This window comes from Sus scrofa, chromosome 8, assembly GCF_054392235.1.
Source record: "Sus scrofa isolate SSC_HxYL_T2T_F1_AM1 chromosome 8, Sscrofa_HxYL_maternal_Yorkshire_Landrace_v2.0, whole genome shotgun sequence".
Lineage (NCBI taxonomy): Eukaryota > Metazoa > Chordata > Mammalia > Artiodactyla > Suidae > Sus > Sus scrofa.
The window spans coordinates 31,727,282-31,752,259 of NC_139390.1; the positions used below are offsets into that span (position 1 = coordinate 31,727,282).

The following is a 24,978-nucleotide window of genomic DNA, read 5'->3' on the forward strand; positions in this document are numbered from 1 at the left end:
CTCCTGTTGTGGCTCAGCAAAAATGAATCTGACTAATATCCATGAGGACACATGTTCAATCCCTGGCCTTGCTCAGTGGGTTAAGGATCCGGCATTGCCATGAGCTGTGGTGTAGGTCACAGACGTGGCTCAAATCTGGTGTTGCTGTGGCTGTGGCGTAAGCCACCAGCTTCAGGTCTGATTCAACCCTAGCCTGGGAATCTCCATCTACCAAGGGTGCGGCCATAAAAAGACAAAAAAAAAAAAAAAAAAAAAAAAGAAAGAAAAAAGAAACAAGAGAAAAGACTGGAAATGTTTAGTAGAGAATGGAAGTTACATTTTTATACCCACATTGAACTTCTAGGAGAAATATAAATGCCCAAGATTTAAAAATAATATGCGGAGTTCCCGTCATGGCGCAGTGGTTAATGTATCCCACTAGGAACCATGAGGTTGCAGGTTCGATCCCTGGCCTTGCTCAGTGGGTTAAGGATCCGGGGTTGCCGTGATCTGTGGCGTAGGTCACAGATGCGGCTCGGATCCTGCATTGCTGTAGCTGTGGCGTAGGCCAGCGGCTACAGCTCCAATTCGACCCCTAGCCTGGGAACCTCCATATGCCGTGGGAGCAGCCCTAGAAAAGGCAAAAAGACAAAAAGAAATAAAAAAATAAAAATAATATGCTTGGAATTAAAGGCAAACTAGACATTATGAATGACTGTAAAAGCATAGTAAGAGAAAAAAAAAATCAAAATTAAACATAGAAAAAAACTAGGGAAAAAAGATACCATCACTGAATTCTGGGACAACTTCAAGTGGCTAAAAATATGCATACTTGGAGTCACTGAAAGAAGAGATTAGAAAGTGGAAAAAATGCTTGAAGAAATGATACCTGAAAAATTCCCAAATCTGAAGAAAACTATAAACCCCCAGTTACAAGAGGTTCAATGAACCTAAGTACAGGAAACATGAAGAAAACTAGACCAGGGATAAATAACCAAGAAAAAAAGGAAAATGTTGAAAGCTGTCAGGGGGAAAAAAAAAAGACAATTATGTACAGAGGAACAAAGATACATGTATTATTAATCGATGGATCCACGATAATTACCCCTAAGCCTAATGATTTAAAGTAAGCATTTATTGTCTCAAAGCATCTTTGCTTAGGAATACCAGAGGTGCTGAGTTCAATGGTTCTGACTCAGGCATCTCTCATGAGGTCATAAGCTCTCACTAAGGGCTACGATCCCTGAAGCCTTCTCTGGAGTTGAAGGCTCCCTTTCAAGCATCATTCAAGTGCTCCTGGAAGGAGTCCTCAGGTGTTTGCTGGCTATTGGCCAGAGGCCTCAATTCTTTACCACATGGGTTTCCGCACTGTTGTTGTTACAACGGCAGCTGCTTCCCTTAGAGAGAGTGAAAAAGGGAAAAGAGTGAGGCCCAATCCACAATGTCTTTCATAACCCAGGCTGGAAGGTGACATGCCATCACTTCTGCCATATTCTGTGGTTCACACAGATAAATCTCGGTACAATGTGGGAGAGAACTATACAAGGACATGAAAACCAAGAGGCAAGGATCTCTAGAGGCCATCTTGAAGACTTCGTAGCATAGTCTGCTTCCTGGACCCAAATGACTCACCTCCTTCACAGAGGCAAGGTGTATTTCTCTCTTTCATGGCCTCTGAAAGTCTCATTCCAAAGAAAGCAGAAGAAAGAAAATAATAATGATTTTGGTGGAAAGCAATGGAATAGAAAAATATTAAAAAAAAAAACGAAAAAACTGGAAATAAATTCATGGAAGCAGAAGATAGTTCTTTAAGAAGATCAATAAAACTGATAAACATTTAGCCAGACCAAACAGGAAAAAAAGAAAGAAGAGAGAAGATACAAATTACCAACATTAGAAATAAGAGAGGTGGAGTTCCCATTGTGGCTCAGTGTTTAATGAATCCAACTAGGAACCATGGGGTTGTGGGTTTGATCCCTGGCCTTGCTCAGTGGGTTAAGGATCCGTCGTTGCCATGAGCTGTGGTGTAGGTCGCAGAGGCAGCTTGGATCCCGCATTGCTATGGCTCTGGCATAGGCCAGTGGCTGCAGCTCTGATTAGACCCCTAGCCTGGGAACCTCCATATGCCGCAGGAATGGCCCCAGAAAAGGCAAAAAGACAAAAAAAAAGAAAAAAGAAAGAAAGAAAGAAATAAGAGAGGTGACATCACCACAAGCATTATAACTATTAAAGAATAATAAGAGAATATTATTAATAACTTTATTCCAATACATTTGATAATTTGGATGAAATTGATAACTGTCTTGAAAGATACAAACTAGAAAAGTTCACTCAGGAAGAACTTGAGAACCTGAGTAGCCCTATATCTATTAAAAGATTGAATCTGTCATGAAAAGACTTTTGCACAAAGAAAGTCTAGGTCCAGATGTCTTCATTGTTCGATACGATTAAACATTTAAATAAGAAATTATACCAATACTACACAACTTCTTTTAAAAAAAAGTGAAGAAGATTGAATACTTCTTAAACTAATTCTATGAGAACAGCGTTATTGTGATACCAAAAGCTAGAGAAAAACATCATGAAAAAGAAAATTGTAAATCAATATCCCTCATGAACATAGATATACAAATTATCAATAAAACTTTTGCAAATTAAATCCCCAAAAGAATAATGCACCATAACTAAGTGGGATTTATTGGAAGAATACAAGATTAGTCTAAAATTTGAAAACTGGTCAATGTAATTTACCATATTAACAATCTACAAGAAAAAAAAAAGACATAGAATACGAATTCAGGTCAGGACTAAGGTGAATTAAGCGAAGTTAGTGAGGTGCCAGGCACAAAGTTTAAGGGGCACAAAAAACTCAGTAATCTAGATAAATGATGTTTTAAAGTAATATTAAAAAAAATCAAAACGAATGCAAAAATTCTTGAATAAGGAGTTCAGGGTTAAAAACTCAACTGCAGTGGCTCAGTTCGCTGAGGCAGCAAGAGTCTGACCCTGGTTGGTGCAGTGGGTTGAAGGATCCCGTGTTGCTGCAGCTGTGGCATAGGTCAAGCTGTGCTTTGGATTCAGTCCTTGGCCTGGAATTTCCATATGCTGTCGGTGCCGCCATTACACAAAAAAATTCTTGGAGTTCCTGTCGTGGCTCATGGTTAACGAATCTGACTAGAAACCATGAGGTTGCAGGTTCCATCCTTGGCCTCCCTCAGTGGGTTAAGGATCCAGTGTTGCCATGAGCTGTGGTGTAGGTCACAGATGCAGCTCTGGTGTAGGCCAGCAGCAACAGCTCCGATTAGACCCCTAGCCTGGGAATCTCCATATGCTGTGGGAATGGCCCTAGATAAAGGCAAAAAGACAAAAAGACAAAAAAAAAAAAAAAACAAAAAACAAACAAAAAAAAAACCAAAAAACTATTGAACAAAATACCAAAATTTAAACAAAGGAAGGGTTGGTATGACTGATTTTCCCTTTTGCCTAAGGCTTTATTAGATTCCCATTTATACAAAATTCTAGAAAATGCAAACAAATCAATATGGACAGAAAGCAGATCAGTAGTTGCCTGGGGCTAGGGGAGGGTAAGGACTGGGGGTGATGGATATGTTTATCATATTGATTGTGCTGTCTGATCTCTCAGAGGTATACATATTTCAAAACTTATCAAATTATATACGTTAAATATATGCAGTTTATTGCACAGCACCTTTACCTCAACAAAGCTGCTTAAAAAAGTAAAGAGAAAAAATAGCTTTGTGACCCTGGAAAAGTACTTTTCTTTTATATTGGAGTATAGTTGATTTAGTTTCAGGTGTGCAGAAAAGTGATTCAGTTATACATACACATGTATTTATTCTTTTTCTGACTCTTTTCCCATATAGATTATTTTAGAATATTCAGTAGATTTCCCTGTGCTATACAATAGGTTCTTATCTATTATCTTATTTTAAATATAGTAGTGTATATATGTTAATCCCAAACTCCTAATTTATCTCTCCCTCCGCATTTCCCCTTTGGTAACTGTAAATTCGTGTTTGAAATCGGTGAATCTGTTTCTGTTTTGTAAATAAGTTGACTTGCACCACTTTTAAAGATTCTACATATAAGTGATATCATATTTGTCTTTGTCTGATTTATTTTGCTTAGTGTGATAATCTCTAGGTCCAACCATGTTACTGCAAATGGCTGAGTAATATTCCATTGTATGTATACACATCTTCTTTATTGAATCCTCTGTTGATAGACCTTTAGGTTCCAATAATATAAGCTATTGTAAATAGTACTACAATGAACATTGGGGTGCATGTATCTTTTCAAATTATGGTTTTCTCTGGATATATGCCCAGGAGTAGGATTGCTGGATCATATGGTAGTTCCATATTTATTTTTTTAAGGAACCTCCCTGCTGTTCTCCATAGTGATTATATGAATTTACATTTTCACTAACAGTGGAGGAGATTTCCCCGTCTCCACACCATTCGGGCATTTATTGCTTGTAGACTTTTTTTTTTTGGTGATATCTTGGGCCGCTCCCTCAGCATATGGAGGTTCCCAGGCTAGGGGTCGAATTGGAGCTGTAGCCACTGGTCTACGCCAGAGCCACAGCAACACAGGATCTGAGCCGCATCTGCAACCTACACCACAGCTCACGGCAACCCCGGATCCTTAACCCACTGAGCAAGGCCAGGGATCGAACCCACAACCCCATGGTTCCTAGTTGGATTTGTTGAGCACTTGAGCCACGATGGGAACTCCTATTGTTTGTAGACTTTTTGATGATGGCCATTCTGACCAGTGGAGAAAAGTAATTTTCTAAACTATCATTTTCTTAATCTCTAACATGGGAGAAACTGGGGTACCTATCTCATAAGTTTGGCATGGGGATCAAAAGGGGTACAGTGAACAGTCAGTATAACAACATAGCCCAGTAGCTAAGTGTGTGAACTCCAGAATTAGATTCCTTGGGCTTGAATCCTAGCTCTACAACTTACTATCTCTGTGACCTCAGGCTAATAACAAAACTTTGTATCTAGTAATAGCACTATGGTAACTCATAGCTTTATTGTTAGGATTGTCTATAAAGGGTTTAATGGTGTCTTGCACATAGTAAGTGGTCAATAAATGCTAGCTGTCTTCATTATTTATTTTTATTTGCCAAATGGGATGATCTAGAACAAGTCAGATGCTTCTTTTCTTTAAGAATTTGAAAATGATTGCTCTAGGAGATTAATAATCCTCCGATCTTTTAGCCATTTCTCAGCTGTCAGTCTTGAGACTTCTCACTGCTGTTGGCAATTACTCTTTGGAAGGGTTCCAGTTGATGTTATTACTCTTTTAACTGTGATGTCTGTATCAACGGGCTTCTAACGGAGGGGAGGTTTTACCCCTCTGTCTATAGCTACTTTGCTTTGAACACTCTACTTCCATTAAAGTACCTCTTTCATAGCTACATGTCACTATTAATAACACTGTAGCCGAGATTTAGTGCTATTTTTTCATATGTGCTGCCATTCAACTCTGCTTGGTTTATTTTTTGTGTAAAAATAATGAGGTCTTACTTTTTTATTTTTTGTCTCTCCTTAAAACTTTAATGGTTCAAGTTTTTCATTGTTGTTATAATACATTGTTTCTTTGTGTCTCCCTTTTTTTTTTTTTTTTTGGTGTGCTGCCCACTGTACTTGAAATATTATTTGTGGAAATAATTTGAGGCCTAGATCAAAGATTCCTTCCTAAAAAGAAGATCTGCATTTATTTTTGCCAGGTCCCTTGGGGCACAACCAACATGAGACCAATAGGTCTAAGACTTGAGGTTCTCAAACTCACACAGAAAGTCTGCCTGAGCTCTCATTTACTTCGGGTTCAGTCTGACCCTAAGAATGTAGCCCTTTGGGCTCCCAGCATACTGCGGGGAAGGTCTCTTATTAGACTTTACATCTTCTGCAGACCCTGCGCTTTCATTTCTGAGCTCCGCACCTGCCAAAGCCATTGCAGTGTAGGTTCAGAATTGCTGAGGTCAACAAATGTTCTCAGAGCAAAAAAGCAGATTCTGTATCCTGGTCACCTTTTTTGGTCTCAGGTTCAGCTTTAGTTTTAACCTTTTAATTCCCTATTATTTTTGGTTTTGTTATTGTTTTACTTCCTTACTATTCTGAAGCATCTAATTGTTGTTCTTATATTTCTCCAGCATTTTTGTTTGTTTCCCATGATTACATTGATCTGAAAAACCTAGCCCACCATCACAGGAAATGAAAATTCACTTACGCACACACACCCTAAATCTTTGAGAAGAGAATAGGACCAGAGAAAACCAACCAGAGCCTAAGGAAAGCAGCAGGTCCTTCAGAGTGTATTGCGCTGTACTGTGCAGAGCAGAAAAAGAAAAGTGAGGGACCACAAAGGGTGTGTATGCAGGTGTGGCGAAGGAAGATGAGAGGCTCCTATGGGCATAAGAGAATTTTATTTTATTTTATTTATTTATTTAAAAATTTTTTGCCTTTTCTAGGGCTGCTGCACAGCATATGGAGGTTCCCAGGCTAGGGGTCTAATCAGAGCTGTAGCCACCGGCCTATGCCACAGCCACAGCAATGTGGGATCTGAGCCGTGTCTGCAACCTACACCACAGCTCATGGCAACGCCGGGTCCTTAACCCACTGAGCGAGGCCAGGGATCGAACCCGAAACCTCATGGTTCCTAGTCAGATTCCTTTCTGCTGCACCATGATGGGAACTTCCGTAAGAGAATTTTAAATAGTGAAGATTATCTATCTATCTACCTATCTATCTATCTATCTGCCTATCTATCTATCTATCTATCTATCTATCTATCTATCTTTTAATTTTAAAAATAGTTACAATTTAAAATAAGAGCTACTTGAGTTATGCTGTTGGGTTAAGGACCCAGCGTTGTCTCTGTGAGGATGTGGGCTTGATCCCTGGCCTCGTTCAGTGGCTTAAGGATCCAGGGTTGCTGCAAGTTGTGGCGAAAGTTGCAGATGCGGCTTGGATCTGGTGTTGCTGTTGCTGTGGCTGTGGTGTAGGCCTCAGCAGCACTCCAATTCAACCCCTAGCTTGGAAACTTCCATATGCTGCACATACAACTGTAAAAAGAAAAAAAAAAAAAAAAAAAAAAAAAAGGAGCTACTATGTACTTGTACTTGGATCCCCTTGAATCATGGGGAGACTAAAGAATAAAGTTTTTATTTTGGTAGACTTCTTCAAAGCAGTATCATTCAAAGACCATGCTACAGAAATCACTGCTTTATCAACTTCATATGTACTTGTTTACTACTGATAAAAGGGAGGGAGGATATAGAACGGAGGGGGAGAGGAGCAGAAGCAGACAGCAAGGCTGTGAAGATATTTATTGTACCATTAGTATTAAGCACTAGTTTCATGTGAGAGAGAGAAGCTGAATGAAATATGACCTCTGTCCTATAGAAGCTCATTGTCCAGTGACAGAGGAGGATAATATATCATCAAATAATTCTAATTCAGATCTAACCAAGTTTTAGTGAGCATCAAACTAAGTGCCAAGGCGCTGTAGGAAAGAAAAAAAAAAAAAGCAACCCCTGACATCCAGCAATTGACCTCAAAGTTACAGCTAGGCCCAAGTATGCTCAGAAGTTGGCCTGGGGCTCATAGCTAGGTCAAGTTATTTTCCTGTTGGACATAAACAACCTCACAAAATGACAAAATCAGTCATGGTCACTCTGGGACCATGAGAAAGAGACAAAACAAGACCATTTCATAATTTTGTCTAAACACGGACAAAAACAAAGTCAGTACACAACCCACAAAATACCAAATAGCTCCATTTCCCAGCTAATAAGACTCAGTACTGCTTTAGAATTTAACCTCAGTCTAAATAAATATAAATTTTGAGAGAGTCATTAATTGGTCCCTGCATTCTGACAGCCCTCAATCCAGGGGGCCTGCTGCCTTGGACCTCCTACAAATCATCCAATCACAGCCCAGATCCCAACACCTTCTTACTGAGAGGCCCTCCTCTTCCTCTGGTGTGTATTCTCCCTCACTGCTGTGAGTGATAAACCCAACTTGTCCAACAGCAGGTGTGTCCTTGGTGGCTTTGTCTGGAGGGCATCACTACTTCAAATATATTATTTAATGTAACTTCACAACATGAGCATAACCCTGGATTTACAGATGATCTTAAAGTTCCTAGAGGTTAATTTAATTCAGAATTACAGACAGAGACAAATCTGGGGTTTTAATGCAGGTCCTTTGAATGCTTTTATCTCAACTGACTGAAGACAAAGAGCATGACAGGAACAAAAAGAGACAAAAGATTTTTTTTTTCCTCACCCTCTTTCATTGCTACTTTCATGGAGCAATATCACCATCTTGTGATATTTTATAATGCATATTTTTAAATGATTTTTATTGTTTTCTATTACAGTTGGTTTAGTGTTCTGTCAATTTTCTACTGTATAGCAAGGTGTCATGCATATATATATATATTTTAATCTGTAATCCAACTTTTATTTATTTATTTATTTATTTTTTTTTTTGTCTTTTTGCTATTTCTTTGGGCTGCTCCTGCGGCATATGGAGGTTCCCAGGCTAGGGGTCGAATCGGAGCTATAGCCACTGGCCTACGCCAGAGCCACAGCAACGCGGTATCCGAGCCGTGTCTGCAACCTACACCACAGCTTGCGGCAACGCCAGATCGTTAACCCACTGAGCAAGGGCAGGGACCGAACCCGCAACCTCATGGTTCCTAGTCGGATTCGTTAACCACTGCACCACGACGGGAACTCCTCTAATGAATATTTTTAATGAATTGGATATAAGCAATCATTTACATGCAACCAAGATTTAGGAGAAGACATTTTCTTATTTGCTCCATAAACAAAATTGAGCCATTTAATTAAAAACTAGTTTATGATGAAAGAAATATCTTTTATTCTCATTTACTATAATTTTTCCCCCCTGGGAGATACCCCAATTGCACCACTTTACTTTATTTACTTATTATTTTTTTTCTTTTTACAGCTGCACCTGCAGCATATGGAAGTTCCCAGGTCAGGGGTTGAATCACACCTGCAGTTGTGGCCTACACCACAGCCATAGCAACACAGGATCCAAGCTGCATCTGCAACCTACACTGCAGCTTGCAGTAAAGCTGGATCCTTAATTCACTGAGCTAGGCCAGGGGTCAAACCTGGATTCTGACAGAGACAGTGTCAAGTCCTTAACCAGCTGTGTCACAATGGGAACTCTGCATACTTTTGACTTTAAAATAATATCCTTAAGATGACTATAAAGATCAGACAGATTATATTGGTTGTCTCTGTGTCAAGGAATTTTGGGTGTCTGAAAGATAGAGGTGAGGGACTTTTCACTGAATATTCCCTTTGTATTTAAAAAAATTATATGAATATATCACCAATTCAAAACATAAATTAAAAATGTTAATTGTCAAAAATAAAATATACATGTATATCCTTTTTACTTTTTTAAAGACAAGTAGCATCTACAACTACAGTACTACAGAGATTAATATGGATTCTCTTTTGATTTTTCATTCATCAGCTGTAATTGACCCAGATTCCTTAAATATGAGAGTGTAGCAGCAGGGAAGGAATACACAGACTAGGAAAAAGAACTCAAGTAAAAAATGACAAGGAGCCAGATATAAATACAAAAGAGAAAGACAAACACTTCCGTGGTAGAGTATGTGACTATAGCATTGCAAATATTCCTAAATAATCATGCCATCTGGAATTCAAGAAAAACTTCTCTGAATCACTTGGAAGAATGTAATTGTAAACTTAAAACAAGGTAGCATTGGCATATGGAGCATATACTGTACTGACATACATATGCTAAAAAAATTACTTATTATTATCTGAAATTCAAATTTAACTGAACATCCTATAAATTATCTGGTAACCCTAGCTGAACATTCATTAAAAAAAAAAAAAAAAAAAAAAAAAAAAAAAAGATCATAGACAACTCATCAATTTACCAGCAGATGGCTCCCCAAATCTAGTTTGCATCTGGTTTAGAATAAGGTAGTATACCCAAATCTAGTGAGGAGTCATTACTGTTTCAGGGTTTTTGTTGTTTTGGTGCTTGTTTGATTGGTCTGGTGTGGTTGGCTTATTTTGCGGGGGAAATAGGTATTTTTTTATTTAGTTATATAAAAACATAAAAATATCCCTTCCTACCATTTCACATGACTCCTTATAATCCTTAACTTTGGAGTTAAAATGAAAAAGAAATGGAGGTCCCCAGGCTAGGGGTCGAATCAGAGCTGTAGCCACTGGCCTATGCCACAGCCACAGCAATGCCAGATCCAAGCCACATCTGCAACCTACACCACAGCTCACGGCAACCCTGGATCCTTAACCCACTGAGCAAAGCCAGGGATCGAACCCACAACCTTATGGTTCCTAGTTGGATATGTTAACCACTGAGCCACGATGGGAACTCCAGAAATGGTTTAATTTTTAACATTTTTAAATTTTATATTTGCTCAGGTATTTAAATGCTAAGGTAGCATGTATAATTTCATTGTAAAGTGACTCTGATATTTCAGAAAGGGATTTCACATCTATCAAATTATGTATCCTGAGCATTAGGGCATGGATCGCCAAAAAAAAAAACTGTATATATCTTTACCTCTTTCATGCAATCTGATTTGCTAGGATATTCTAGCATTGAGGAATGAGTTATTTTGACCCAAAACACAAAGCTCTCAATGAAATCATTGATTAAATGTAATTTTTAGACATGTTAATTTTACTAAACTTTTGCCAATGCCAGAATGTCAGTGTGTTTAAGTCTGTGATTTATTTTCTAAGAAAAAGTATTCTAGAAACAACTATTGTCATAAAGCCTATTTTGTTTGATAATAGTATAGCCATTCAAACTCTCTTCTGGTTCGGGTTTACAAGCCTATAGTTTTTTATCCTTTCAGCTTTAATCCATTTGTTTCTTTGAATGTAAATATATCTCTTGCAGCCAGCTTTTTTTTTTTGGTCTTTTTTTTTCAGGGCCGCACCCATGGCATATGCAGGTTCCCAGGCTAGGGGTCCAATTGGAGCTGTAGTCACCAGCCTACGCCAGAGCCACAGCAACTCAGGATCTGAGCCACCTCTGTGATTTACACAGCTCTCGGCAACACCAGATCCTTAACCCACTGAGTGAGGCCAGGGATCGAACCCGAGTCCTCATGGATACTAGTCAGGGTCATTAACCACTGAGCCACAACAGGAACTCCCTCTTGCAGCCAGCTTACAGTTGGGTTTTTAAAGCCATTCTACTAACCTCTGCTTTTTAATTGGAGTGTTTAACCCATTTACATTTAATTTAATTACAGATTAGATAGGATTTATAGCAACAATTTTTCCATTTGTTTTCTGTATGTTTTCTGTCTTCGTTCTTTTATTCCTCCATTTCTGCCTTCTTTTGCTAAAGTAAACTTTTAAATGGCTATTTTAAGAAAATATTAAAATGGATATTTAAATACATTTCCTTTATAAACTTCCAGTCTTTCTCAGTCTCTTCAAATCCTTCTCTACTCACCTTTTTCTTGGTTATTAAATCATACACTTGAACATATAAAGAAAAAAACAGAGTGAAAAGACTTGACTAGGGTTATGCAACAAATTTATGGCAACAATAGGACTAAAAATCAGACCTTCTGACTACAGTTTCAAAGTTCCCACTACTACTGTGCCATGGAAGTCGACAGAATTCATCTCTCACATGAGAGCCTTTTAATTTTTTTTTTTATCCTCTCCTGTTTCAGAGGAAGCATTGCTCTTTTAACTAATTTTCAACTCAAATCTCTGACTACTGTGTTTCCCCAAGTATGGGGCCAGCACCATCAAATGTATGGGAGTTAATCTGAAGTGGTAGGCCAACCTAGTGTTGAATAAAAATTAAAGAAAGCTGCTTTATACGATCCTCTTTTATTTCTTCTCTCAAGGAGAAAAGGCTCATTTTTGTACTAGTGTTTAACACTGAATGTTGTCCATCTCCTGTTTTAATCAGGCTGTTCCTCAAGCCTGGAACTTTGGTACCACCACTTCTAGCTAGAATAGTGTTATTTTGCTTTTGCTGTAGTTATTTTCATTTATGGCAAATGATGATGATTTTCCATTTACAATTTTCTATTTAAGTTAAACCATGATTCTGAGTTAAAATATTGAGTAAGTCATATATGGATAGTATATGGCTATGGAAAAATGACTCATGAACGTGGTGCTGGACTGACCAACTCTGGGAAACTACTGTTTTGGTGGAATCTATTACCATAGTTGACTGTTATAACTCTTGTTTCTCCCGGACCACAAAGGACAGTCAAGGGTTGAGATGATAAGTCACCTGAATTCTTTTCCCCTTGCATCTTAAGTAACTCAAACTCTTCCTTAGTTGCTGTTGTCATCTTTGGCTTCTAAATCTCAGAATTATTCCTAATGGTGCTTTCTCTGAATCTCTATGCTCTGGACTTTTGTTCCTTTTCACTTTCCCACCCTTCAACACTCTTTGCTCCATCCCAGTCTTCTGCTGCTTCCAAATTAAGGAAGATTTTCTTCCCCCTCTGCAAGTGGTTATAGCTCTTTTGGCTAATCTTTGATGGTCTTGGGTTAAAGAACCCACCACCATATTTTGACTTTCCCAAAGGGATCTTTGCATTTCCTTTTCAAAGTTTCCACAAAGAAAACACTTAAGTAATGCTACCTTCTATTATCTGCAAATTATTCTTTTGCACCAACTCTCACCCAGCGTTGAAGGATGATCTTCCTTTACCTCAGGTTGAGTTTCCTGCCTTCCTGGGTATTTATCTGTCTTCCTCTCCACTGGAATAGGTATTTCAGTATCTGTCTCCAAATGCATCTTACCCAGGAGGCCCTGAGGATGCTCAGAAAGAAAGGGTCCCTGATGCTTGTCCTAAAGTTCCAAGTTGGGTAAAGCTTAGGTCCACAATGGAACACTAGATAGCTTTATCAAATAAAAAAAGAATAAGGAAAAGAATGATTATAAAAAAAAAATCAATGGTACTATTTCTAAGTAGCAGTATTAATAATTTGTGTTGTAATGTTTAAGGATATAGGTTAAAATTCTTTGTTTCATATGCTTTTTACATTTCTGTAACAAGCTTTGGTGGAACTCAGTATAGTTCTTTTAAGCCCAGATCAAACTGAAGTGAGCAAATGTTTTTTGAATACCTACTTGGCTAACATACAGGAGCTACTGTGAGTCAAATGCAAGGAATGTTAATTTATAAATATTTCAAATACTCTGCTCCCTGGGGAAAGAAAACCACTCCTTAAAGTTCCTTTTGAAGAAAGCTCCAGGTAAGTCACTTTTAATTTTCTACCTCATCTCTGATTTAACGTTCTGCTCATATTACAGAGTGTGATTTAAAGATTATATTTTTTCCTACTTGCTTTCACAATAGTTGAATCTACACACCTATCTCTATGGTTACTTTTGTACAGTGTTCACTGAGATTTGATATGCTTCCCTCTAGTCCTCCTCTCCAAAACTTTAAGTCCACAATGAGCCAATAAACCAGGAATAAGAGGTAAAGAGATAGGATTACACCCATGATTAGAGTAAATAGTAACCACAACTAACTCACAACTGTTGGCCTAAACTTTACTTTGGGGATAGACTCTCATTAAATCCTGTTTTCAATACAGTGAATTGTCACTTACATGATCTATCACTAAAAAAACAAACCAAGAGCTCCTCAAATTATATTTTGAAAGATAATGGTATTTTAAAGATTTAGTCAGCTTTTACTTCATGTTTTCAGCAGATTGTACCGTGTACTGTGTGATGCATAATAAAATATATCACAACCCCTAAGACACCTTCAAATTTATAATCTTCAGTGCATGTATATGTGTGTGAAAGAGTGTTTTGCTCTTCCTGGGAATATAATAAAGCATCTGGGAATAAAAAGATATATAATAAAATGTAAAAGATCTAATACAACTATTTTAGAGTGTGATATTCAGGTTGTGTGAGTAGAATGATGGCAGAAGGAGGGGGAATACAGAGATGCGCATAAATATATAAAATAAAAATTGAAGGGTGACAAAATGCAAGTATGTCCATCCACTAATTTCTTGAGGGCAAGGTCCCTGACCATTTCCATACAATTTTTTTAACTTCCAGAGTTGAGCATAGTTTGAGGTACGTGGTAAGACTTTAACATATACCTGTTAAATTAATAAATGCATGCACATATGCATGCACAAAATGTTACAGGAGGAGTTCCCGTGGTGGCGCAGTGGTTAACGAATCCGACTAGGAACCATGAGGTTGCAGGTTCGATCCCTGCCCTTGCTCAGTGGGTTAATGATCCGACGTTGCCGTAAGCTGTGGTGTAGGTTGCAGATGCGGCTCGGATCCTGCGTTGCTGTGGCTCTGGCGTAGGCCAGTGGCTACAGCTCCGATTCAACCCCTAGCCTGGGAACCTCCATATGCCGCGGGAGCGGCCCAAGAAATAGCAACAACAACAACAACAACAACAACAACAACAACAACAACAACAAAAAAGACAAAAAGACAAAAAAAAATGTTACAGGAACATAGAGCAAGGAACACATGACACTGAGAATAATGGAAGTGAGTGAATTGGTGAGTGATGGGGTCAAGGGTTAGAGGTTTGTAGCAGGTTGCTACAAATAGTTCCCCAATATCCTTTTCCCCCTTCTTTTCCAGTAATAGTTCCCTTGATTTCTAGCTAGACACGTTTACCAACACTCTTTGCAGCTAGGTATGTCATGTGACTAAACTCTGGCCAGCAGAATGTGAGCAAAAGTTATGTGTGCATCTTTCAGGTCAGGTCCTTGAAAGTAATAGGTATGTCCTCCCTTTCCTCTTTATTCCAATAACCACTGACTGGAAACCCACATAGTGGTAGGATATCTTGGACTAAGCTGACAAGGGGAAACCCTTTAGATGCAGCCTAGAACAGGAGTCTGGGCCCTAATGATCTTGCGGAGGAGAGCCACAGTGCCAACGGGACTTTTATTTTTGACCCTACCTGAGGCATGTGGAAGTTCCCAGGCCAGGGGTCAAACCCATGCCACATTTGCAGCATGTACCACGGCTGCAGCAACTCCAGCTCCTTAACCCTCTTTGCCAACCAGGAACTTCTGTCAATAGGACTTTATGTGAGAAATACATTTTTGTTTTACTGAAGCCAGTAGTTATTTTGAGTCTCTGTTGCAGAGGTTAAACTTACATCCTGTCAACTTAAAGAATATGTACAACCTAAAAGTTGAGAGTTAAGTTTTATTTGGGGCCAAATGAGGACTATAGCCCAGGAGGTGGCATTTTAGATAACTCTGACATACCTCTCCAAAGAGGTAGGTGGGTTTGGGGGGTGGATGTCAGCATAAGCGTGATTTTGGTAAAGGGGGAGGTACATGCAACCAAGCACATACTTTACAGAAGGGCACTACTAGTCTTGTGATGGTTACTGCTAGTCACGAGGAGCAGATTTGAAGGATTTTAGTGCTTTTCTAGATATAACAGGATGCCAGAACTGGGCTCATAAAATTTTCTCCTAAAAGTATCTATCTAAAGACCTGTTCTGCCAGTTTTCCCAGAGCACAGATCTCCTACTCCTGAGTTCCACCTTGAGCTCCTTTCAAGGGCTGTTGAGGGTCAGCAGCTGCAGGCTCATGATTCAATCTTTGTAGAGGCAAATGACAAGTGCCAATCTCCAGTTCACAATCCTAATACAAGTGTCAGGAAGGCTTTTATAAAAAGCAATGCTAGGGAGCTCCAGTTGTGGCTTAGCAGAAACAATCCAACTAGTATCCATGAGGATGTGGGTTCAATCCCTGGCCTCGCTCAGTGGGTTAAGGATCCGAACTTGCCTCGAGCTGTGGTGCAGGCTGCATGTGCAGTTCTGATCTGGCATTGCTGTGGCTGTGGCAAAGGCCAGCAGCTGTAGCTCTGACCTGACCCCTAGCCTGGGAACCTCCATATGTTGCGGGTGTGGCCCTAAAATGACGGTGTAAATAAATAAATAAATAAGTGATGCTGGAGTTCCTGTCGTGGCCCAGTGGTTGGCGAATCCGACTAGGAACCATGAGGTTGCTGGTTCAATCCCTGGCCTCACTCAGTGGGTTAAGGATCTGACGTTGCTGTGAGCTGTGGTGTAGGTTGCAGACGCGGCGAGGATCCCACGTTACTATGGCTGTGGCGTACGCTGGGGGCTACAGCTCTAATTAGACCCCTAGCCTGGGAACCTGCATATGCTGCAGGTGCGGCCCTAGAAACGACGACAACAACAACAACAACAACAACAACAACAACAAAAGCGATGCTTACATTGAGTTTCAAATATTGAATAATACTTTACCAGGTAAACAAAAGGGGAAGGAACTTCAAAACTGACAGAATAGCATGTATAAAGATAAAGAAGTTTAAGGAGTGACTTTAGGATGGCAAGCAATGAAGCTTCAAAGGCAGACAAAGGCCAAATAACAGAAGACCCTGTGGGCCTTGCTGAAACAGGGCTTTTTTTTTTTCCTGGTAGACAAGAAGACACTGTATGGAAGGTGTGCTGGAACATGGAAAGAAGATTAAAGTTGCACAACTCATATCTAAAATAAGCTGGGAAAATTACTCTGTTTTGTAGGAGAGGGAACAGAATCCAGAAGCTGCAGAACTTTTCCAAGTCAGGGACAAGTAGAATTAGAACCAGTAGTCTTTGATTTAGACCTAAGTTTTTCCAACTGTGTGGTCTTTGGGCTGACTGCATCAAAATCACTTGGGTTACCTGCTAAAACTGTAAATTCCTGGGTCCTGTTCCAGATCTACTCAGAATCCCTGGTGGTGGGTTCTAGGAATTTGCATTTTTAACAAGGGTTTCAGGTGCTTGAAAGTTGAAGACCACTGTACCAGTCTACCTCAAAAATGTCTCTTAACAGTTCATAAACAAGCCAAGTACACAGGTTTTACTTATCCAGTATGAGCCCTTCAGATGCTAGTTCAGCAGATTAGCTTTCTCTGTAATTTCCTACCTTCTCAGATTTAAAGAAGCTACTTCATAAATAAAATGCGGAAAGGAAGAACTAACAATTATTGTGCTACTATTTTCCAGACACTCTTGATACATATCATCCCATTAAATCCTCACAAACATCCTCGAAGGCAGGCATTACTAAACAACTGAGGCTAATGGATAAGGACTTGCCTAAGGTTGTACATATACAAGTTTATCAAATGCCAAAGTCTATCCCTTCCTGTTTAACATAATGAGGAAGGACTAGAGAACCCAATTTAGAATTCCTAAGTGACCATAACATTTTAGTTATGTAAATTATGTTTATTTTCCAGATTGGACCACTTTTACAAAGTAATTGAACAAAATCTGAGATTCCTAACCAGTAGCCAATAGTTATTTAACACAAGTATATTTAGCATGCTTCTTGCAAGATTTTCATATGACTTTGATCTCAGTCCAGAATGAAGAACTTCACTCAACTTGCAGGTTTGGGTTTTTGCCTTATAGAGAAAATGGAGGGTTTTTTTCTTTTAAATAGATGTTAGCATCTATTTTACTGATTTTTAAAATGACTTGATGATTTTTTTCCCACTTAAAACCTGAAACGATTTGTCAAGTTCCACAATCCAATGCCTGTTTCTATTTTAACAAAGACTTTTCTAACCTAGGCAAGAAATGTGAAGCACATGCATGTTACATTTCATTGCCTGACCTTTATCATCCACATTTGCATTAGTTCATTGAATTTTACTGCAAGAAAAGGTCAAGTGCATCCAAGAGGGCTCTAGATATTCCAACTGGCTTTAATATCATTAGACCTATTGAAATCTGCTGGGAGTTCCCATCCTGGCGCAGCCGAAACGAAACCAGCTAGGAATCATGAGGTTGCCAGTTTGATTCCTGGCCTCTCTCAGTGGGTTAAGGATCTGGCCTTGCTGTGAGCTGCAGTGTAGGTCGCAGACAAGGCTCAGATCTGGCATGGCTGTGGCTGTGGCATAGGCAGGCAGCTACAGCTCTGATTAGACCCCTAGCCTGGGAACCTCCATATGCCATGGGTGAAGCCCTAAAAGAACAAAAGACAAAAAAAAAAAAAAAAAAAAAAAAAAAAAAAAAAAAGAAATCTGCTGAAGGAGTTTCGAAGTAGCAATAGAAACGGTATAAAGAGAAAAATCTTTTCCTTTCCTTTTCAGTTTTAGAATATGCACTTTGGAGATAAAACAAGTTAAAAGGCTATCAATGAAGTGTTTAAAATGCACATAAATTCAACAGAAAATTTAAATCTCAGCCATTTGGGTTTTTTTCTAGAAATCAAGAAAATATTTTTCTACTACCTTTAAAAGTGAGCACAGCTGATTTTTCTTTGATGCATTAGGATGCAGACTTGGCTCCAGGGCTTTCAAAACTTAAAATAGTCATATTAAAACCTTTGGGTAAGTTTATACACATTCCCAGTTCCAATCTATAATTTGAAGGGTGGAGTGAATTCGATCATTTGTAGGCCCATTTCGGCAACATCCTTCTTTAAAGGCAATTCCTGGCAAGGAGGGTTGCAGTCTTACGTTGGCCAAGATCTTTACATAACTTTCTCTGTAAGGGTCTAACGTGATACCTATTGTTCTAAAAAGCATGAAAAGAGAGTCGACTCGTCTCTTTTTCTCCATTTCTTCAGTAGTTCTACATTCATCTGCTTCAACATTTCCAGCTCCCGGCTACGCTGGGTGTTGTCTAGCGATACAAAATTCCTGCTTTCAAGGAGACCGCAGGGGACTTGTAGGGGAAAGGGAGCCACTTGTGACTCTGGGGAAGTCGAGGACCCTCCGGACGGCGCGGCACGAGGGAGCAAGGGACCTTCGACCGGAGGAGGGCCGGCACAGGTGCTCCGAGAGGAGGGAAGAGCAATCCGCAGAGAGAAAAGAGACTCTGGTCAAATCCCGCGGGAACTGCCCTCGGGCGGCCTGTCTCCCCCTTCCCCCAGTTATTGGTTGCCTGGAGACCCCGGCCCTGGGCGGGTCGACTGCAAGAGGCGGGGGTGGCTTACCTTCCCTTGGCCTGAGGCGGCGGGCCCACGGGCCCCGTGCTCCACCCCACTGCGCCGCAGCGTCCGTGACCGGCGACCGCGCGCGGGAAGGCGAATCCCTGAGGCGCCGTTCTCCCTCCGGGAACCGGAGCGAAGCGAGTGCCGGGGGGCGCGACCCCCCTGCCTCGACCCCGGCAGGTGGGAGAGGCTCATTTGAACCAAACTGCCAGCACCGGCCGCCGCAGCAGCCCCGCGGTCCCGGGGGTGCCGAGGGCTCAGTTTCAGACCCCAGCCCCCGGTGCCAAGAGTGCTGCGGCTGCCGTGTCTCTTTCCCCAAAGCCCCGGGGAACATCCGCCCTCCGGGGTAAGGACGGACTGGCGGGAGCCAGGGAGGGGGCGCCTAGGGGCCCCGGACGCGGCTCGCTAGGGAGCTTTGCTCCCAAACGGGCCTCGGCGAAAGTCTCTAGTTGCTGCGGAGGAGGCTCCTGAGCCCTCTCCCTTTGTGAGAGTGTGGAAGTTTCGTTGGGGCTTGCCCAGCTCGAAGTATGGGATGCTCGGGTCGGCCAGTAAACGGTACCTTTAAGGCCATAAGGGATCTTTAAGGCTTCACGATGTAGTCCTGCAGAAATAGTCATTTACCGAGATAACATTTTCTTTTCACAGAGACGATGCTCAAGGTACAAGGAACACCATTTTCTGGAACATCTGAATTGTAAGTTCAAGCTTGAGTAACCGACGACCGTCAAGGGGCAAACATGTTTAACTCCGCAAGTGAACAGGAGTTTTTCGAAGAAAAAACTGCGGAGGAGATCTCCCAACTCGCTTCCCTGGCACTGTCAGGTGACACAGTAGCCAGCGAAAGAAACTCAGTTGGTTTACGCGAAAAAACTGGCTATCCGGACTCCGTTTACATTATGGCAGCGAACATTTTTCAGGGCATTCGATCCGAAAAGTCACCAGAGAAAGTCTTAATAAAGTATGGGAGTGAACCCCTGCGGTCCTTCACCGAGTCTGAGGATGAATTCTTACAGCGTTTGTCCTACGAGCTGGCTTTCAGTGCCCTGAAGTGTGAGTAGTACCAGTTTTGACCATCAGCCCTGAAAGAAAATAGAGAATATGTGGGGTGCAGCCCTCTCCCCGTCCCCCTCATACTCTCCAGATTTTGTTTTTAGGTTTATGAATCTCTTTGGTCATTTGCAAATGTCAAGGCATTAGGGGAGTTTCCAGTAAAACAAGCTCTTTCAGGCCACAAGTGTTTTTCCCCATGCCTAGCACCCGTGTTTGGACCTTCCATGGGTCAAAAGCAAATCAATTTGGAGTTCCTGGTGGCTCAGCGGCTTAAGGATCTGGCATTGTCACTCTTGTGGCTTGGGTTACAGGAGTGGCTTGGGTTCAACCCCTGGTCCGGGAACTTATGCACACATGAGCTCTGCCAAAACAAATGAACAAACCAACAGTACCAACCTCAATTAAGATGATTCCATGCGGGGCCATTTGATTTAATTTTGGAAGCTTGTAAATTTATTCCTTCAAACTTCTGTAGAAGTCCCTTTTCTAATTTGCCTCCAGAATTGGAAGTATAGTGTACTGTTTCAGATTCCCTCAAAGGTGGGTAATTATCAACTTCCCAGTGTGGAGTTAGCTCTAGTACAGAACCAACTGTTTGTTACTATGAGAGCAGACAGAGGGTGTGAAGACATCTGTTTTTGTACTGGCTATAAACTATAATACAATATAAAGTTTACCTTGGTTTGTATATTGACTGTTTGTTCCAGAAGGGAGTTCCTGTTGTGGCTCAGTGGTAACCAACTGGGCTAGTATCCATGAGGTTTGGGGTTGGATCCCTGGCCTCACACAGTGGCTTAAGAATCTGGCGTGGCTATGGTGTATGCCAGCTACAGCTCTGATTTGACCCCTAGCCTGAGAGCTTCCATATGCTGCAGGTGTGACCCTAAAAAGCAAGAAAAAAAAGTTCCAGAAACATTTGAAGTATTAGCATGGCTGAAATGGTGAGCGAGCTTCCTAAAGGGACACCTAGAAAGGCCATCACTTATTTGTATTTCTTTCTTTCTTTCTTTTTTTTTTTTTTTTTTTGTCTTTTTGCCATTTCTTGGGCTGCTTCCACGGCATATGGAGGTTCCCAGGCTAGGGGTCGAATCAGAGCTGTAGCCGACAGCCTACGCCACAGCCACAGCAACGCGAGATCCAAGCCCAGTCTTCGACGTACACCACAGCTCACGGCAACACTGGAACCTTAACCCACTGAGCAAGGGCAGGGATTGAACCTAAGTCCTCATGGATATTAATTGGGTTTGTTAACTGCTGAGCTACGACAGAAACTCCCCAAAATATCCATTTTTATAAGTTCAAATTCTAAGATGAAGTGTCTTTCGTTGTTTACTTGGCACAAAATTATTTCTTCTTAATGATAATATCTTGCTTTAAATTGCCATCTGAATAATTTCTGAATGTTCATATGGAATATAACCAGAATTCTTAAATGGAAAGGGTTTCCAAGATAATTAAGAACCTGATGTTTTGCTTTAAAATATTGTAGGCTCTTACACGCTTCACTTTTATCTTTTGTATTATCAGTGTTCTATCAATACTTCACATGTAATATTTTGTAAACTCACATCAGGCTTGTACAATATAGCAGGGAATCATGGCTCAGAAAAAGAAGTCAGAATTCTCTAAGGAGAATAAGAGTGGTAAAGTGGAAAAGATTAATATACAAACCAAAGAGAGCTTGAGTAGTGATCTCTTTTATTCATGAATTTATGAACACATAATTAGATCATATTATCATATCTTTAGAAAGAAGTATAAAAAGAAGAAAAAATCTCCTGATTATATAAATGTTAAGTGTATTTTTTTGGTTGTGCATTATGTTTTTCAGTTTATTTATTTACCCCTTTGTTGATGTCCTTTGTATATAAGGTCTTTCAAAGCAGAGAGTGTATTTATCTGAGTAACATTTTAAAGTTTTAAAGAGAGCTTAGAGAAGTGTTTTTTGAAATGATGACCACTAGTTCCACTCTGCTAAATAACTGCAAGGACAATTTTCTGCTAAAGAAGTTAATGTGGAGTAACCTATCCCTATTAAGTTTGACTTCTCTCAGTGAAATACTAGTAGTTAATTTATTTTTTAAAAGAATCTCTGGATGTTTCAAGGACTACTAAACAAAAACCAGCAAAATGATTTCTTAAAAAGTAAATGAATGACCAACTCAATAAGAAAAAAAGTTGAGGAAAGCGCTGTTCCTGAAATTGTTGATCTTATTCCTGACTTAATTCTTTCTCCAACATCTCTAGGTGTATATAGTAATTGATGAATTCTTCGTCCAAGGAGATTGGACTGTGGCATTATCCTGGTCATTTCATAATCATGTAATCTGTCAGTGAAAAACCTAGCAAGTACTTAGTGTATGGTCTGGTTATGGCTTTGAGAATTAGTAATTGTAGTCAGGAATCGCCAAGACCACCATTAGCCTCAGTGATTCACTGGAAGGACTTAGATAACCCAGCAAAGCCGTTATACTCATGGTTACAGTTTATTACAATAAAAGGAGAAAGATTGAGATCACCAGAAAAAGGTAAACAGGACAAAGTCTAGAAGAGACCAGGTACAAGTTTCTTATTGTCCTTTATCAATGTAGTCTTATGGATAGTGCTTAATTCTCCCAGTAGCAATGTATGACAACCTCAGTGAAGGCTGTCACATTTCCATCTTCACACAGATAAAATACCCCATGGACCTATAATTATAAGAGGCATTTTTTTTTTTTGTATTGAAATATGGTAGATTTACAATGTTCTGTTAGTTTCAGGTGTACAGCTAAGTAATTCAGTTATTTTTTTCAGATTATATTCCATTATAAGTTATTATAAGATATTGAATATAGTTTCCTGTGCTATACAGTAAATCTTTGTTGCTTGTCTATTTTATGTAGAGTAGGTTATATCTGTTAATCCCATACTCTTAATTTGTTCCTTTTTCTCCCTTTGGTACTATAAGTTCATTTTGCTTATTTTTTATAATGATTTTTATTTTTTCCATTGAGCTGGTTTACAGTGTTCTGTCAATTTTCTACTGTACTGCAAGGTGACCCAGTCACACATACATGTATACATTCTTTTTTCTCACATTATCATGTGCCATCATAAGTGATAGATATAGTTCCAAGTGCTATACAGCAGGATCTCATTGCTTATCCATTCCAAAGGCAATACTTTGCATCTATTAACCCCCAATTCCCAGTCCATCCCACTCCCTCCCATCCCCCTTGGCAACCACAAGTCTGTTCTCCATGATTTTCTCTTCTGTGGAAAGGTTCATTTGTGCTGTATATTAGATTCCAGATATGTGATATCATATGGTATTTGTCTTTCTCTTTTTGACTTGACTTCATGTAGTATGAGAGTCTCTCTTTCCATCCATGTTGCTGCAAATGGCATTATTTTGTTCTTTTTTATGGCTGAGTAGTATTACATTATGTATTTATATCACATCTTCTTAATCCAATCATCTGTTGATGGACATCTAGGTTGTGTCCATGTCTTTGCTATTGTGAATAGTGCTGCAGTGAACATGCAGATGCATGTGTCTTTTTTGAGGAAAGTTTTGTCTGGATATATGCCCAAGAGTGGGATTGCTGGGTCATATGATAGCTTTATGTATAGTGTTCTAAGGTATCTCCATACTGTTTTCCATAGTATAAGTTCATTTTATATGTCTGTGAATCTGTTTCTATTTTGTATATAGATTCATTTGTATTACTTTTAGATTCCATATAAAAATGATATCCTGTAATATTTGTCTTTCATTTACTTAACTAAGCACAATGTTCTCTGTGTCCGTTCATGTTTCTGCAAATGATATTTCATTCATTTTTTTTTTATTTTGTCTTTTTAGGGCTAGACCCACAGCATATGTAAGTTCCCAGGCTAGGAGTCGAATCCAAGCTACAGCTGCTGGTCTGTGCCACAGGATCTGAGTGGTGTCTGTGACTTATGCACACAGCTCAAGGCAAAGCTGGATCCTTACTCCACTGACTGAGGCTAGGGTTTGAACCCACATCCTCGTGGATACTAGTTGGATTTGTTACCACTGAGCCACAACAGGAACTCCCAATATTTCATTCTTTTTTAATGGCTAAATAATAATTTCACTGTGTATATATACTACATTTTTTTTTTTAAGCAAGTGAAGTCTGTATTAAAGAAAAGCAAATAGCTCCCAGGGTTGCTGGGAGGGGGAGAAGAGCCCCCTTCTCTATTGTTCTGCAGGGATTTTTATCTCTTAAAGATGAGGGGGGGCCCTAACATGGGATCCAGAAAGATGTTTTCTCCTATTGGCCTTGTTCAATTACCCATATCAGTCCTTGTCCAGTAGGGTCTTAGGGGTGGAAATGTCCCGTGAATCTCATAGTTTCTTTTCCCTCTTCTTCCCGTAAATGGAATCACAGGGGATTAGGGATTAATGTCCATCTGGACGTAGGTACACTCCCTATAGTAAACAAAGCAGCCAATCATCTGTTGCTGGACACTTTAGTTGTTTCCTGTCTTGACCATTCTAAATATTGCTGCTATGAACATTGGAGTACATGCATCTTTTTGTTTGTTTTAACGGAATGAATTTTATTACATTTATACTTGTATAATGATCATCACACCAACCCAATTTTACAGCATTTCCATCCCAAACTCCCAGCCTATCCTTGCCCCCTGCCAGCCTGTCTCCTTTGGAAGCCCTGAGTTTTTCAAAGTCTATGAAAAACTGTTCTGCAAAGAAGTTCATTGTATCCTTTTTCAGTTATTTTATTTTATTTTTTGTCTTTTTTGCCTTTTCTAGGGCTCCTCCCATGGCATATGGAGGTTCCCAGTCTAAGGGTCTAATCAGAATTGTAGCCACCAGCCTACACCAGAGCCACAGCAACGCAGGATCCGAGCTGCATCTGCAACCTACACCA

General features: G+C 40.0%; 2 protein-coding genes across 28 annotated transcripts in view; one reads left to right on the forward strand and one right to left on the reverse strand.

Moving 5' to 3' along the window:
• RBM47 (RNA binding motif protein 47) overlaps positions 1–19,827 on the reverse strand; it is a 303,668-nt gene extending 283,841 nt beyond the window's left edge. For 10 of the 20 annotated variants that reach the window (XM_084971920.1, XM_084971908.1, XM_084971930.1 and 7 more), the window contains exon 1: positions 18,321–18,937. The gene's annotated coding sequence lies outside the window, so the exon portion shown is untranslated. Of the gene's footprint in view, positions 1–18,320; positions 18,938–19,027 lie in introns of those variants that run through there. The other 10 variants (XM_084971928.1, XM_084971917.1, XM_084971902.1 and 7 more) reach the window with 5 other exon arrangements.
• Positions 18,994–24,978, forward strand: part of NSUN7 (NOP2/Sun RNA methyltransferase family member 7) — a 96,635-nt gene continuing 90,650 nt past the window's right edge. For 3 of the 8 annotated variants that reach the window (XM_003356901.5, XM_084971892.1, XM_084971895.1), the window contains exons 1-2: positions 18,994–19,204; positions 19,670–20,074. In XM_003356901.5, coding sequence (XP_003356949.2) covers positions 19,762–20,074 — 313 coding nt within the window. In that variant the 5' untranslated portion in view covers positions 18,994–19,204; positions 19,670–19,761. Of the gene's footprint in view, positions 19,580–19,669; positions 20,075–24,978 lie in introns of all 8 variants that reach the window. The other 5 variants (XR_014812348.1, XM_005666617.3, XM_084971894.1 and 2 more) reach the window with 3 other exon arrangements.